At 40.9% G+C, this 17187-nt stretch overlaps 1 protein-coding gene across 1 annotated transcript in view; it reads right to left on the bottom strand.

Annotated features, from left to right (window-relative positions):
• Positions 1–5111: 5111 nt before the first annotated feature.
• LOC117355475 (desmocollin-2-like) overlaps positions 5112–17187 on the bottom strand; it is a 99963-nt gene continuing 87887 nt past the window's right edge. Inside the window, exons 14-16 of the mRNA XM_033934103.1 lie at positions 14250–14374; positions 9989–10201; positions 5112–7697 (exon numbers count right to left, since the gene is read on the bottom strand). Of these exons, the coding sequence (XP_033789994.1) occupies positions 7497–7697; positions 9989–10201; positions 14250–14374 (539 nt within the window). The 3' untranslated portion in view covers positions 5112–7496. The remainder of the gene's footprint in view (positions 7698–9988; positions 10202–14249; positions 14375–17187) is intronic.

The following is a 17187-nucleotide window of genomic DNA, read 5'->3' as shown; positions in this document are numbered from 1 at the left end:
GCTAATTGATTTCACCATATTCTCTGGCAACGAATTCCAGAGTTTAATTACATGTTATGTAAAGAAATATTTTCTCTGGTTTGTTTTAAATCTACTACTTAGTAGCTTCATCGCATAACCCTAGTTCTAGTATTTTTGGAAAGAGTGAACAAGTGATTCGCATCTACCTTTTCCACTCCACTCATTTTATAGACCTCTATCATATCACCCCTGATATCTTGCTCTGATAGTAAAACACTCATATTAAGGTGCCAGGGAAAGGTGAATGACTACAAGTGCATACCACAAAGCCAGGAGGAAGAGGACACAGCCGGCTGAGTGACCAAATGCATTTCCTGCAAAGACTTAGAAATAAGATCTGGCAAAGTCACAGAATGAAATAAGCACAGAACTGTTGGATTGTCCCCAGGTCTGAGAGTCCCTGAAGGAGCCAAAGATCCAGCATACAGTCCCTGGTCCCTTGCCCTTAGAAGTGCTGCACCTTGAAATAAGGAGTCAGCAAGCCAGCCGGTCATCAGCATAAAGATCAGGATCGGGCAGATCAGAAACAGTGGCTGACTGAGGCAAGAATATGCCCAGAGAAGCTATTGGGAGATGCAGCGGATGTGGATCGGGACTGCGCAGAGGAAAAACGCCTGCTATGATTTATTTTTTCACAACTAGTAAGAAACTCTAAAAAAAGTCTCTGGCTCCTGGGGCTCAAAGTCACCCTCTGATGACTTAACCATGTATTTCATAGGCTGCTGAAGGACCGCAATCATGCCGAATTCCAAAAATAAAGAAGGTTGCTCCACCGGGCTAGCCAAGCATTTTGTCAACTGCTTGAACAGGGAAGAGACTAAGCTTTGCACTGCTGCCCCTCTCAGCTGCATTTGAACATTTGCTGGGGCCTGTACTGCAGCAGGGTGCCATATCCCAGCTTTATGGCTGCTTGAATACTAGACAGGGGGGGGCTCCTTTGAAATATATAGTAGCTTGGGAAGCAGATCTTGAGAGACCCCTCTTTTTGCAGCAGTGGGGGTTGTCTGGGGGTCATGGCTATCCCATTGGTGGAAAATGGCTATAAGGTTCTTTTCCACTGGTATCTCATGCCCGAACCTTTAGTAAATGAAGAGGGGGAGGGGCCCAGGGTAATTGCTGATGGGGCTGTGGTGGAGTTGTGCATTGCTAACCCCATTTTTGGAGTTCCATCTTAAGACTTCTATCTGAAATATTGATCAGGCCTGTCTCTCCCTCTGGAGAAATGACTCTTCTTCATGTGTATGACCCTGACTGGAGGGAGGGAGAAATTGCTTTTGCTAAATTGCTATTCACTGCAGCCCAATTGGTTGTGGCCCGGTTCTGGCCATTTTGGAGACATTTCGGAGTCAGTCATCACTTGGCTAGTTAAGTGCACAAGATAACTGCATAAATAGGACTATATAAAGTCAAACCTATTTTTTTAAGAGGTTCAGTGCTAAATATCACTTTACTGGCTATGTTTTATTCAGCTCTGAAAATTCAGAAATTCAATGCCAGAGCCCAGACATGGCTTGGCATTGAATCTTCGGGCATAACACCAATGACAATCAACAAAACATTGATCACCAGCTGAATATTGACCCCTTCATATTTTGAGATTGGCCAAGTCAAAGTTGCAACCTTATTTCTATCGACATTTTATGGCAAGTCAATGAAGCCGTCCGTGCAATGTGAGGCGGCGGCGAAAAGGGCAAACAGAATGCTAGGAATGATAAAGAAGGGGATCACGAACAGATCGGAGAAGGTTATCATGCCGCTGTACTGGGCCATGGTGCGCCCTCACCTGGAGTACTGCGTCTAGCACTGGTCGCCGTACATGAAGGACACGGTACTACTCGAAAGGGTCCAGAGAAGAGCGACTAAGATGGTTAAGGGGCTGGAGGAGTTGCCGTACAGCGAAAGATTAGAGAAACTGGGCCTTTTCCCTCGAACAGAGATTGCGAGGGGACATGATCGAAACATTTCAAGGTACTGAAGGGAATAGACTTAGTAGATAAGGGCAGGTTGTTCACCCTCTCCAAGGTAGGGAGAACGAGAGGGCACCCTCTAAAATTGAAAGGGGATAGATTCCGTACGAATGTAAGGAAGTTCTTCTTCACCCAGAGAGTGGTAGAAAACTGGAATGCTCTGCCGGAGTCTGTCACAGGGGAAAACACCCTCCAAGGATTCAAGACAAAGTTAGACAAGTTCCTGCTGAACCAGAACGTACACAGGTAGGGCTAGTCTCAGTTAGGACGCTGGTCTTTGACCAGAGGGCCACCATGTGAGCGAACTGTTGGGCACGATGGACCACGGGTCTGACCCAGCAGCAGCAATTCTTATGTTCTTAGTGAGATTGGCAAGCAACAAACCTATCAAATGTCACAGAATTGAAACATTTCTGTATGGAAGAATAAAGCAAAATTCCTAAGGGTGATGCGAGATATGATCGACAGTTAAAGGAAATAGTCGAAGGAGTGGCTATTTTTTTTTAAACAGGATACTTGTTCAATAAATAAGCAAACACCCTTTTTGTCAAAGTTATTTATTTGATGAAGTTTTCTTGCTTAACAGGGTTTAGTTTAGGATTTAAATTCCGAGTACAAATTATTCTAAAATAAAAACTATTCTACAGGGTTCCAGCTTTAAAAATATTCCTAAATATTAAAGTCACTGGGTCTGATTCTATAAATGGCAACTAAATTGTATGCACTGCTCCATGCAGTTGTTAATCAGCCATTAGTTCAAGTTCAAGTTTATTTGTTCTTGATGAATCGCCTATTTAAATTGCTAGGCGATGTACAACATAATAAAATATACAAATAAAATATACAAATAAAATGTTAGTATTAAAATAACTTTTGTTTTGAGTTAAAACTTAACATACTAAACACGTACATTTAAAGTAATTTTTTGTGTTAAAACTTACAAGAATTGTGAGGGTAAGAGGGGAAAAGTTACAATGTTTGGATAGAAGAGAGGAAAAAAACATAAAAGGTAAGAACAAAAAGGAGGGTAATGTTAGCTGCTTTAAAAAAAAAATCGATATTTAATATACTAGGAGTCATAAGCATCCTTAAAAAGAAATGTTTTATAGATACCTAGCAGCACCAAGGAATGCTTAGGTGTTGCCATGGTTTTCCTGGCCTAATTTACCGGTGCCTAACTATATCTAGCGACACCTAAGTCAACCAAGCCTATTCTCTGCCCCTAACCACGCCTACTTTTCAGGTAGGTGGCGTTAGGCATCAGAGGGCGCCCCAACTTAGGTGTCACTAGGGGCCGTGGAGATATCACACGCAACTTAAACTGATAATTGAAATGTTTAATTGTTTTTTAATGCTGTATTTAAACCGATTTAAAAAAATAATTAAGTTTCGTGTGGAACTACCCCCCCCCCCCTTTTTTTACAAAACCATAGTGCAGTATAAGCATAGGAGCTGTTACCACAGCTGGCGCTAAAAACCATACTTCAGTTTGGTAAAAAAGGGGGGAGGGGGTAAGTTAGAGATCACTTTTACAAAGTTAGGGCTCCTTTTACGAAGCCGCGTTAGCGGCTTTATCGCACGCGACTTTTTATCACACACTAACCGAAAAACTACCGCCTGCTCAAGAGGAGTCAGTAGTGGCTAGCGCAGCCGGAACATTAGTGCGCGCTATTACGAGCATTAAACCGCTAACGCGGCTTCGTTAAATGAGCCCTAGGTGTTCTTGATTAGGGCGCCCAATCTAGGCACCGTTTATAGAATGAGGCCTACAATATTTATGTATTGTTCATCTTCTTTACTCCTGATGAAATTTCATCATTTGCAATACCTATCCTGCACATTTATCAAACATTCACAGCAGTACTCTTACTAACATCAAACTAAATACCTAAAATACACAGGCAATGCCTTGGAACAGATACATTTTACAAATACTGTAAACAATTTATAAAAGTTGTATTAGGAGAAAAGATCTGTGTAAAGGCATGTGTAGAGAATATGTGCATATGGTTTTAATTTTCAGTAAAATCTAGTTGAGCATTATCAAACCTATTGTTTTGCTTTGTGAAAATAGTTATAATTAAATCAAAAGCTGTGCAATTATTATAGCTATTCACAAGGGGACCCTTTTACAAAGGTACACTAATGGATTCAGAACACAATAATGAATTTGTGTGTAACGCATTAAGTGCCATATAACCCATTCTATACCTATACAAAATCTGGGGCTTATTGGAGGTTACTGAACAGGCTCCTTAATTCATGTTTTCATCCACAAAAAGTAACATTTTATAAAAACCGAGCAACAAAAATTATAGCAGATTTGGCCCTATTCAATGTATTTTCTCCTGATTTATAAGCTAGAGACAAAAATAAAGTGTAACTTTAAAATGATTTCTGCTTCTTATACATATACATAATATTCTTAAAAAAAATAAATGGAAGCCAATTTGAACGCATACAATGACCACCTTCTTCAGTCTTCAATTTCATGAATCTGATTCTGTGAAATTTGTAAATGTGCATGCAAATGCCGCAGGGCAAACATCAGTCCATATTCAGCCACTTACACAGGACTTAGGCAACTGCTGTGCCAAAATGTATAGATTCCACTTGAAAATGGATTTCAGTGCCCCTGTACTGGTGCTGGGCTCTTTTCTCCCTTTCAGCCCCCATGCTTCCTACTTTCTTCTGTCCCCTATCTCCCCCCCTCCCCCCTAGGAAAAAAAAATACTGAATCAAACTAGCCACATGGCTTGCTGGCTAGTATATCCAGATGCTACCCAGGCACAGAAGGCAGGAGATTCCAATGACATGTACCCTGATGTCTGGATCGATCTCATATTTTGATGGCAGGGCTACAGGAAACGTAGAGGGAAAAGCAGGCATCAAACTTTACCCTTCAGCTTCAGCTCAGCAGCCTTATTTGACCTACACTGCCCACGCCTTTTACATCTAGACTCCCTGGAGAGAAATGCAGAAGCCTCTTGGCTTGTATCCAGGGGCTGCTAATTTACCTGGATACAGGTTCAGGGGAAGTTTCACAGGATGAAAATTCCTCTCTTAAGCAGTAAAAGAAGAGCTTCCCGTCCTGATATGAAAAATTGGACACAAAACACTACAGACTTTAAAACAAAATCTTTGAGATTTATTTTAATAAATGCAAAGTAAATAACAAATTATAAAGTAGTTATGTGTTCAATTGGGAGGGATAAGAAACTTGCATTACTTCTCCTGTTCAAATCCCTTCAACAAAATCTAGTCAAAGCTATACATTTTATCCTTTCTCTGACATTAACATACAATAGTTTTGACGTGTAAGCTTCCTAAACATGTATATCCTGAGGAGCCTAGTTCATTTACAAAAACATATTTTCCCCCAAATAATTATCCAAATTAACCCTTGATATTCTGAACTAAAGATAAATTTCCAATGTAAAAGATAGACCATTAATTGCTCATCACATCCAACAGATGTCAGTGTTGCTCCTTTTCTCCATATAACAACTGACATTTGTAACCTGTTAAACATTTCTACTTCCTGCTTTATAAGGACAGACTTTCCAGATACTTCCTAACATCTGTGTAAACTTTTAATTAACTTTTGTGTTCGCTACCTATAAGAAACAGTGGCTTTCACAAAGCATTCACATGATTATGTGTAAGTCTATATACAAAGACAGTTTTCCTGTTTTCTCTAAAATCTTTCTTTCACTTCCATGATTATTTAAACAATGTTATATAAATTTACTTATGTCTTAGAAGTCACAAGTCAAAACTTTTGAACTTCCTTAGCATTAGCTAAAATGTAGAATCAGCAATTTAAACCTTTCAATCCTTAATTACAATTGCCTCAGACTGTCACTATAGATCTCTCATCTGAGTCCCCAAATCTTTAATAGACACCTTATTTTAATTCATTCTCAACCTCAATTTTCAGTGACACCTTATCCCTCGTACCTGTAAGTTTCAGAAATTCCTCAACACTTGCTTGGCAAGGATTTTTTTATGGAGCAGTAACAAGATTTGTCATTTTTAATATACTTTGCAATTATACTATACTCCTATCATAGTGAGATGTTTAAATCCAATTCATAGGGGAGAGTGCCTAGAAAGACTTAGAGTTGAAAACTATGACAGGGATACCCTTGGTAACAAATAGGAGGAAGAACCATGAGATATAGTAGTAAATGGGCCTGGCCAAGAAGGCACTCATATGTTAGCTAACTGTGGACCAGTAGTCTGTGTGCATCAGATAAGGCGCCACAAAAGATTTTCACTATTGAATACGATGTGGTGAAGTGTGCTATTAAAAAACACTAAACAATGGGCAAATTGTCTCCAATGCTCCTTTTGTGGGGAGCAGGGAAAGTAACTAAACCATAGATGGGCTTGAGCACCCAGATTATTAAATGCCCCCCCCCAAAAAAAAAAAAAAAGGAAAGGCTACAGACAATATTAGCCATTCTAACAATAAAATTTTTTATGTCCTGGTGTACGTCCTTGAAGTTAAAGGTGGTAGCAAACAAGATTGAGAGACGTTATGTGCCCATTGTAGTTCAGACATGAGACCATAGTGAAGGAGATTTCTTGGTATTCTGATAAACATGCTTATTTTTTTTATAACAGAAACCATATTTGGTATTCCTAATATCTCAATGTCTGGAGTTAGTCAATTCAGCATCAAGTTAATGCCTCCACCATGATCTCCCCAATGAAAAAAATACTGGCAATATAAGCTAAGAAAATGACATTATCTATACTGTAAAGAAAAATATAGATTTAAAAAAATCTAAGACACACAGAAGTTAGGTCAGTTTTAAACCTAGTTAAAAAAACCCCAAAAAATACCAGCCCTCAGTGTTCAGTGCAATAATTTGGGTAACAATACCTTTTAAAACAGGGATCTCAAAGTCCCTCCTTGAGGGCCGCAATCCAGTCGAGTTTTCAGGATTTCCCCAATGAATATGCACTGAAAGCAGTGCATGCACATAGATCTCATGCATATTCATTGGGGAAATCCTGAAAACCCGACTGGATTGCGGCCCTCAAGGAGGGACTTTGAGACCCCTGCTTTAAACATAGTATGCCTATTGGTTTATGATTCCCATAAAAATCAATAAGCTGATGCATTCACAATTCAAAGTTTTCTACATCATCCCAAACTTCATACTTTAATATACAAAAAATTACCGTTTCTTTCACTTGCCCAAGCATAAGAATCCAAAAGTACATTATGACCTATTATGGGATGCATAATTTATGACTTTAGTGTCTAACTTTCTTGCGTTATTTCCCATGTTAAAAAGTGTTTAAATTTTGCTCCGTTATAAGACCAGGAGCTGAAACTTAACCAAAACAAAATTGAGGCAGGCATTTTAAGATGGTCCCAAGTCTTTCAATAAGTCACTGCTCCAATAATGTTCTTTGTTCCTGCTACGTGACTGGAACCAGTCTGCACACTGCTAAAACAATTTACAGTATTCAAAAAAAGTGGAACGGATGTATCTATTTCTTGGTACAAACTACGGCTAATGTCCTAAATTTGGGTTCCAGCTGATTTAAAAAGTCAAGCCTATCGTCTTCCCCTCGTAGTTCACTACAGCAGCCCACTGAGCCAGCCATAGAACCTCTTCCTTCATAGTTGTAGGGAACTACATAATCGTCAGCATGCTGATGTTCTTCATCTTGCCCACACCGATACACCTTCTGCAGAGGGCAAAAGCAAGATTAGAGCAGTCTTTTTTTTATTTTTTAAAAGGTGCCCATACTCAATGAGAAATTTTATACAGAAATAATGGAAGTCTACTTTCTGGAACACACATGTGCATCTGCATATTTATGTCAACACCCTCAAGATATTGTCCTACAAATCTAGTACAGATATGGCATCAAATAAAATTTGCTAGTGGGTACAGAGGGGAAGCTAAACACACATGTACATACATACAGATATGGAGATATATGTTATGTTATGTGCAATCTTATATCCTGCAGTGCTCAGTCGTTTTATTGTATAATAAGACTCAACACAATCGTGTTTCGGCTGATAAGGGACAAGTGTTCTTTGCCGTCAAGTGCACTTGCCAATCAATTATAATTTCAAAGCAGTTATCAGATATATTCTCAAGTAGACGCTTTCAGCTCACTGGAGAGAAAACAATGACGTACACTATGTCAAAGATATTGATTGTTTCAAACAGTTTCTCTTAACTACTCTATCACCATTCAGACTCCTGAGGCAGGCCCTTTCGGCCGAAAGACGATCGTGTCGAGTCTTATTATACAATAAAGCAACTGAGCACCAAGGATCACCTTTGCTATTTTTTGTTTTCCTAATTGGGGAAGGTGCACATAAGAATAGCCTTACTAGGTCAGACCAATGGTCCATCAAGCCCTTGGCCAATCTAGGTCACCAATACCTGGCCAAAACCCAAAAAGAGTAGCAACATTCCATGCTACCGTTCCAGGGCAAGCAGTGGCTTCCCTTATGTCTTTCTCAATAAACAGTCTATAGACTTTTCCTCCAGGAAATTGTCCAAATCTTTCTTAAAACCAGTTACACTATCTGCTCTTATCACAACCTCTGGCAATGCTTCACAGAGATTAACTATTCTCAGAGTTATGTAGGCACCAGTAATATTTAGTGCCACATAGCTAACTGTTCATGTTGAACTGCTTAAAATAAACAAGTGTCCTAACTATGCCCAGTTAGTTAGGCGGAATGATACTGCATAATCAGCTGTACTTAGCCAGCTTCCAGGTATCACCAAATCCTAGATATTTAGCATTAGTGCCCAGATAAGAATGCTACAGTCAGCATTTAAAGAAATGCTAACTGCTGCCAGTTGAAGATTTCTTCTTATGCTTCTAATTTATTCATTGAAATATTAAGTCATTTAAGGGGGGAGGGAGGAATTCATCAAAGGGCACTAAACGCATTAATGCACACTAAACACATCCATTATATCCCTATGGGAGTCTTTAGTGTTTAGTGCAAGCTAATGCGATTAGCGCCCTTTGATGAATTCCTCCCTAAGGTATTTAGGGACAGATTCACCAACCTGCCCAATCGGGCCTGATCCAGGCAGGTCCGACAAAGTCAGCAAATTCCAACATGCAGATGAGGGCGATTGGAGGAATGCCCCCTTCTGCAGGCATGGATCGCTCTATAGCAATCCCCACGCATGCGCAGACCATCTGTAGATGGTCTGAGCATGCGCTGGACCTCTGGGCCGTCAGAGGTTTGTTGTTTTTTTTTCTTCAATTTTTTTAATGGAAGGTGGATCTGCTTGTTAAACCACTGAGCGCAGCCAGGAAACCAGGGCCAGCATAGATTTTTTTAAAATAGGCGATCGAGGAACTTTTTGGAGCCTGTGGTTTTAACCCACTTAAGCCCGCGGGTTAAAACCACGGGCTTGCAGTGCGGAGAAGGGTAGGAGAGTCGGGGCTTGAAGGCAGGCGTGTTCGGGGCTGCAGGAGGCATTCGGGGCAGCAGGAGATCGGGGCTGACAGGGCAGAGAGCAGGGTGGCAGAAGGCAGGGCATTTGGAAAAGGCTTCAGTGACTGGTCCTCAGCAGTTGCTTTTTTTTTGATCAGCCAGCCCAGTCGGTGTTGCAGGGTTTTGTTTAGTGAATCGCATCCCTGCCTACTTTGCATGCCGTTGCCCTCATTTGCATGCACGGATCGGAGGATGGTCAGAAGAGAGGTAAATGAATCAGGCTGGGGTTGCTAAGGGGTCACAAACCAATCGGTACACGATCTGTTTGCTTTGTGAATCTAGCCCTTTATTTCTCAGAACAATGGTTCTCAATCCAGTCCTCATGGCACACCTAGCCACTCAAGTTCTCAGTACCCTATGGTTTACACGCTCAACTTGCTTGGCACATATAAGCAAGTGGGGCTATAACAGCAGCACCCAGTTATAGCACTGCAACCAAATTACAATATTTATTCATCCCTATTTTGTTTGTTCAGCAAAAAGAAAAAGAAATACTTACTTCATCAATATGAGACTGCATGAAATTCTGCCATTCTGAATACGTATATCTTCCTGGGTCTAATGCTTGCGGCCCTGATCTGAAATCCAAAGTGTGTTGTTGCCGTTCCCTAACATATTCTGCAGTTTGATGTGCTCCAGGTTTTATGACCTGCTGTCCATCAATTGAGGCTGCTTTTCCACTACAATTAGAGTTTATCATCTGGATTGGAATCTTTAAATTTTAAAGTAAAAAAAAAAAAAGTTTCAAATGAACATTCTTCTTCAAGTTAATCCTAAGCATAAAACAACAAAGACATTATTATATGGGCAACACAATGATAACAAGGCAATCAATCAGTATACTAAGCTCTTCCTTTTAAATGCAAATCTCCTGTTTTCCACATGAGCTCTATTTGGTCCACTTATCTTCAAGTCTTAACAAGTTTATTTATATTAGATTTATTAACTAAAAATCACTGAAAGTGCAACAAAAGATTCAATGAAGAATAGATCATTTTTCACAAAATATTAAAAACAGGATACTGAAATTTTAAAAAAGGTATAGCAACATATTAACAAAAAAATGTATGCCTTTTAAAAATGGCTATTGGCTCATGTGAAAAGGCTTTTTGAAAACTGTCCACTCGTATATGGGTAAAAGCATTTGCATTTTTGTGGAGGTATTTCCAGAGTAGAGTTAGGATAGGAGAAGCAACAATGCGTGTACATTTGGGATTTGAAAAACTATACATGCTCTTTTCAGAAAAAGGTTTCCTCATTGAAAGAATCAAATTCTCTGGAGTTCCCTCTTCCCTTTTTAATCTTGAGCATTTTTCAAAAAAAGAAAGTAAGCACATTATTTTCTTTTTGAGAATTGATGCAAAAGCACCTATTACCTACAGACTTTACATCTGCCCACACCGAATAGTACCCCAAGCTTAGTACCGAGTGCCTTAACATAGCCAAGCTAACCCTTCCCACCCCCTTTTTCTTTTATTTACTTATTTAACTGTTTGATGGGGGACATTGAGTTTGGGTGAGAACTAAGGGTATGCCAAGACCGTTGATTTGGCAGTACTATGTTCAGAGCTGATTGGAGCTGTGAATTCCATGCAGCCAATCAGTTCTGAACAATTGAACCCCGAGACCAAGAAAATTTTCTAAGAAGCATTCTCCTGTTCCGAGGCCAAACAAGAGGGAGGGACATAAGAACATAAGCACAAGCACATAAGAATTGTCATACTTGGACAGACTGAAGGTCCATCAAGCCCAGTATCCAACAGTGGCCAACTCAGGTCCCAGGTAGTAAAATAGACTTTATGCTGCTTATCTTAGTAATAAGCAGTGGATTTCCCCAAGCACTCTCAATAATGGCCTGTAGCCTTCTCTTTAGAAAATTATTCAAAACTATTAAACCCTGCAGCTCACTGGTAGAGCTGCTGTCCCTGCACCCAGAGGTTGTGAGATCAAACTCCAGTGCTGCTCCTTGTGACCCTGGGCGTGTCCCTTAATTCTCCAGTGCCCACTGCATTGAATGTAAGCTTTGAAATGGAAAAGCCACAAAAAGGCGGTATACAAGTTCCCTTCCCTTTGCACTAACTGATTTCACCACATTCTCTGGCAGTGAATTCTAGATCTCAATTTCATGTTGTGCGAAGAAATATTTTCTCCAGTTTGTTTTAAATCTGCTAATTAGTAGTTTCATCTCATGCTCCCTAGTCCTAATATTTTGGGAAAGAATAAACAAGCGATTCATATTAGAGAATGACACGGTGAAAAAATTGGTCCCCGTCACCGCCCCGTCCCCGTCTCACCATCCCCGTCACCGCCCCGTCCCCGTCTCACCATCCCCGTCTCACCATCCTCTTCACCGCCCCGTCACCGCCACTGCCACCCCATTCACCGCCCCGTCACCGCCACTGCAATCCCATTCACTTTTCTTTATTTACGTATAAAGGAAACATTCTTTAAAACTTTAAAACTTAGTTAAATATTAGTTAATAACTATACAAAAACAAAACACGCAGAGAAAAAATTAATTAATATAAATTCTCAAAACTGACACATTTTGATCACTAAATTTAAAATAGTTATTTTTCATACAGTTTTTCAATCACTAATCTTCCACCACCCCTGGGGCTAGCAATGCAAAAACAAACACGACATGTACTTTAAATGCTTACAATGTTAGCCTATATGGTAATTAGACGCGGCCGCTGTACCTAATCGCGGCAAAGATCTCCCTGCCGTGATTAGCATAGTGACCGCGGCTACGGCTGCAAGTCTCCCCCAACGGCCCTCCCGACAATCGCAGCAGAAGGGTACCCAACCCCTCCTGCCGGTCCTCCCAATGGCCTCCCCTAAGATCGCCGGCAGGAGGGTACCCAACCCCTCCTGCTGGACCCCCCCCCCAACGAACCCTCCCACCCCGGAACCCCCTTAGTCTTACTTTCCAAGTTGGACCGGACGGCTCCTCACACGTATGGCCAGCAGGCTTGCCTCCGTCCAAATGAGGCGGGCCCGCCCCTACCCTGCCCAACCCACAGGATCCTAGGGCCTGATTGGTCTAGGCACCTAAAGCCACTCCCGCTTAGGTGCGGTCGGTGAATGGCCTTGTCCCCGTCACCGCAGCGACTGCTAGTTTTCTTCCCCGTTTTCGGCGGTGACCCGCGGCTTAAATGCGGTGGCCGCGGGTAAACCGTCACCGTGTCATTCTCTAATTCATATCTACCCTTTCCACTCCATTCAGTATTTTATAGACCTCTATCATATCACTCATGAGCCATCTCTTCTCCAAGCTGATGAGCCCTAGCTTCCTCACAGGGAACTCGTCTCATCCCTTTTATCATTTTTGTCCCCCTTCTCTGTATCTTTTTTTTAAATTACGCTATATATATTTTTGGAGATATGACTACCAGAATTGCACACAGTATTCGAGGTGCAGCCATATCATAGAGTGATACAAGGGCATTATAACATTTTTCATCTTTGTTTTTCATTCCTTTCCTGATAATTCTTAACATTCTATTTGCTTTCTTAGCCACCACCACCGCACATTGAGCCGAGGGTTTCAACGTATCCTCAACGATGACACCTAGATCCTTTTCCTGGGCAGTGACTCCTAATGTGAAACTTGCATCATGTAGCTTTTATGTGGGTTCCTTTTTTCTATATGCATCACTTTGCACTTGCTCACATTAAAGGTAATCTACCATTTTGACACCCAGTCTCCCAAGGTCCTCTTGCAATTTTTCACAATCCTCTTATGATTTAACAACTTTGAACAACTTTGTGTCATCAGCAAATTTAAATAATCTCACTAGTTACTCCCATCTCCAGATCATTAATAAATATATTTAAAAGCAAAGACCCCTGCGGAACCCTACTATTTACTCTTCTCCATTGAGAATATTGACCATTTAAACCTGCTCTCTGTTTTCTGTCTTTCAACCATAATAGAACATTACCTCCTATCCCATGATTTTCTAATTTACTCAGGAGTCATTTATAAAGTACTTTGTAAAATGCCTATTGAAAATACAGATACACAATATTTACCAACTCACCATTATCCACATGTTCATTCACCCCCTTCAAAGAAATGCAGTATATTGGTGAGGCAAGATTTCCCTTGACTAAATCCATGTTGGCTTTGTCTCATTAATCCATGCTTATGTATATGTTCTATCAATTTGTTCTCTATAATAGTCTCTACATGATTACCCCATCCCTCCCCACCCTGTTCTTGTGTTGATTTTCTGCAACTGTTAGGTTCGATAGAGAGGAGGTTATGTTGCAGCTGTGTCAGGTATTTTGAAGGGAATTTTTCAAGTATTGTACCTCGAGTGAGGAGCAGTGGGCCCACATATGACACTGTGATGGGTATATTGGTGGGGTCAATACCTGGTTTGGTAGCTCCGCATTCCAAGCAGGCATGAAGATATCCAGAAAGGAATTTATCTCCATCATTGTATAGCTTATCACCAACTAGCTGGATGATTTTGTGGACGGTTATGGAATTAAAAATGTACCAGTGCATTAAAACTAATTGCTAGTTACGTATTTGAACAGGCCACTGTTAGAATGTAGAAATCTTGGTTCACTTATTGTTAATAAAGCTGCAGCTACTTTATGTCACACAGGTTATAGTGTTTGTCTACTGATTTTGGGGTATGTGGAGGGAGAGTTATGTGCGAGTGCCAATGTTACATTTTGAAAACTGCCACCTATCCCCAGAGGGCTTACATTTTTATGAAGCTCTAGAAGAGTAAAACACATACCGTTCGGTCCTCTCCTGGTGCCTCAGTATTCGATACGATTAAGTTCTCTTGAGCCAAGTCATCAGGAAAGCCAGCTTTGCCATGTTTATTTGCAGCAGTACCAGACAGACAGGCAAGCAAGGCACCTGGAATACATACACAAGAATAATTTTGTTTTTAAAAAGCTAATACATGGTCTTAATGATACTAATGCCTTTTAAAGCAACAAAAGGAACAAAAGAAAAGTTTCACAGCTTATCAAAACCGTCTAACGAAAAGAACCAGTCAGGAAAGGTGTGAAATCGCAACAATTTATCATAAAGATGACCCAACATTGCTCTGTTTTGACAGATTGTGCCTGTGTCAGCAGTCCAAATTCTAATAAGAGAAGTATTTAAAGAATAAATTTTATTTAATCAACAAGAAGCATGTCCCAATGATGATGGAGGTCTAAAATCGGTAGTCCGTTAGCCTTCTCACAAACAGCATATTGGATATGTCAGTGCTGTTTCATTTACATTTTCTAGATTTTTAAACCTTTTGTATTTATTTAAAAGGTTTTGTTTCCAGTCTTGCTTCCAGGTACAATATAATAAATTTGGAAAAGGACAGGCTTCCCTTGCTACAAAAGCATGGCTGTCAAAATGCTGCCATTGGGACCTTTATATATATCTATTTTCGCATTGGAACACCACCACATAAATGTGATTTTACTTTTTGAATACTTGTATAAAAAGATTGGCTTGTGATTAACATTAAAGTATTGAAGGAGTGGTAGATTTTTATAATTTAAGTTTCTTTTGAAGATAAATACTAGTTGGGGGTCACACAAGTCAACCCTTGGACATAAACACCGTTGATCAGGTGGTGCTGGATATACCGGGGGCTTTTGGATCCTTGCCCAGGGAAGCTCGTTGGCTGTGTCGTAAGGTGTGTCTCCTGGCTCGCAGGTGTATTATGCAGCAATGGACCTCATCCAATCCTCTGTCTTTTTGGCATTGGAGGGCTCATCTCCATGCATTAGTTCTGTGGGAGGCGCGTGAGGTGGGGGGGCTCCCTTAAACGTCGTCGGAGCTTTTTGCTTCTTTGGGACCCCTATTTACGTTCCTTGTTCCCTAGGGGACGCAGCCTTCTTCTTAATACCCTAGCTTAATGGTGCGCTCTCCTGGCCGGTTCTGGATCCCGGCATCTCTCTGCTCTGGGGGGGGGGGGAATAGGTTTTGGGGGGGATTGTTTTTGGAGGGGTTGCCTTGTTCATTTAGGTGCCCTGGGGTCATCAGAGTCCAGACCCTGGGGGGAATTTGGTCTGTGGTTTTTCTTATTCAAACCCTTGCATTCCTCTCCATTTCAAGAAGGGGGGGGGGGAAGGGGGAGATGGTGAGTGTGACTTGCGGGTTGGGGGAAACAAGGGGGGGATCAGGGGTTTATGGGTGGATATAATTGACACATGTTTGGTCATGCTGTACTTTGTTATGCAGATTTTTGCCTCTGTTCATTATGTTCTGCTACTTGTTATTTTCTTTGTTCTGTTGGTGTTTTCATGTCAATAAAAATTGTTTACAATCTAAAAAAACAGCTCAATTTTGCAGCTGTGTTAATATGCAAACTAATAAAAATACATTGCATATCTGCATCATGTACAGTACAACAAAGTAAATCACCCCAAGAACCTCCAACAGAATTTTGGGGTCCTTTTACTAAGCTGCGTTAGGCACTGTTACTGTGTTGGGAAATTTCTGTGCTAATCAGTTAACACATCTACATTACATTACTAAATTAGTGCAAGAGCCCTTGATGGATGGATTATACCACTGAATCAGCCACTGACTCATGGCAATGTGCACAGTGAGGAATCCACCCTGTGATGTTTCACGGTAGAATGCAGGAGTGGTTTGCCACTCCCTTCTCCCGCATAGTGAACGGCTCCACTACGTCGCTGCTGCCCAACACAGGGCCCCCTCAGCCTACAGCACCTGGCATTCCCAGGTAGTCTCCCATCCAGGTACTAGCCAGGCCTGACCCTGCTTAGCTTCCGATAGTAAAAGTAGACTTATTCAAGGCAGCCAGGCTGTAGATGCATGAGCCCTTACCACCTACAAAATGGGTGGCAGTAACTGCCTTTTACAGAAGACCCATCTTAGCATTGGTTTCCCCTGTTCCTAACTTTGGGTGCCATTTACTGAATTCCCCTCTTAATTCTATTCTAGCATATAGTTTTTCAATCTAAATCTCCAAGAGGCACTTTTATTAAGCTGTGGTAAAAAGCAGCCTTGGTGTGCCCTTAATGGGTCTCTCTCATACAGAGTGCCCTTTGCTCAAATTTTAGCTAAGGCAAATTTTGCGCGTAACTTTGGGTGCCGGCATTTATGTCTGTCAAAACCTTGTGTAAATGCAGGTACCCAATTTTATGGCAGTTGGGTATGCAATTGACCCAACATCACACCTAACATCTGGGAATGCCCCTGATCTGCCCATACCCCTCCCAAGGCCAAGCCCTTTTTGAGTTGCATGCTAGGAAATTTAGGTGTGGGTGTTACAGAATAGTGCCTAGGGCAGATTCATGCATAAATCCAAATTGATGTCAATGTTAATTATTGATTGTTGACACCACATTAGTTAATTTGCTTGCAGATCTGCCCTTAGCACCTGAATTTGTGCGCCCAATTTTGGGAAACCTGAATAGAATCTAGTGGTGACAGATTGTATAACTAATGGGTTGATAACCTATTATCCAGATTACTAGTACTCACTGGGCCAAAATCATTGGCAGACTAAGTCTCAGCAAAATCAGAAGGAATATATCTATTTAAAAATGCCCCCTGAAGAAAAAAATCCAAATCATGTTGTAAATTTGGATCTCTTCTTTTCCTGTTTTGACTAAGTATTTCCTCATTTTCCTCTGAAGTGCCTATACTCTCTCACTCTTTTTTAGTCCTCACTGCCAATGTTTTGTTGCTCC

This window comes from Geotrypetes seraphini, chromosome 2 (genome assembly GCF_902459505.1).
Source record: "Geotrypetes seraphini chromosome 2, aGeoSer1.1, whole genome shotgun sequence".
NCBI classification, from domain to species: Eukaryota; Metazoa; Chordata; class Amphibia; order Gymnophiona; family Dermophiidae; genus Geotrypetes; species Geotrypetes seraphini.
This window is presented reverse-complemented; position numbering and strand designations above follow the sequence as displayed.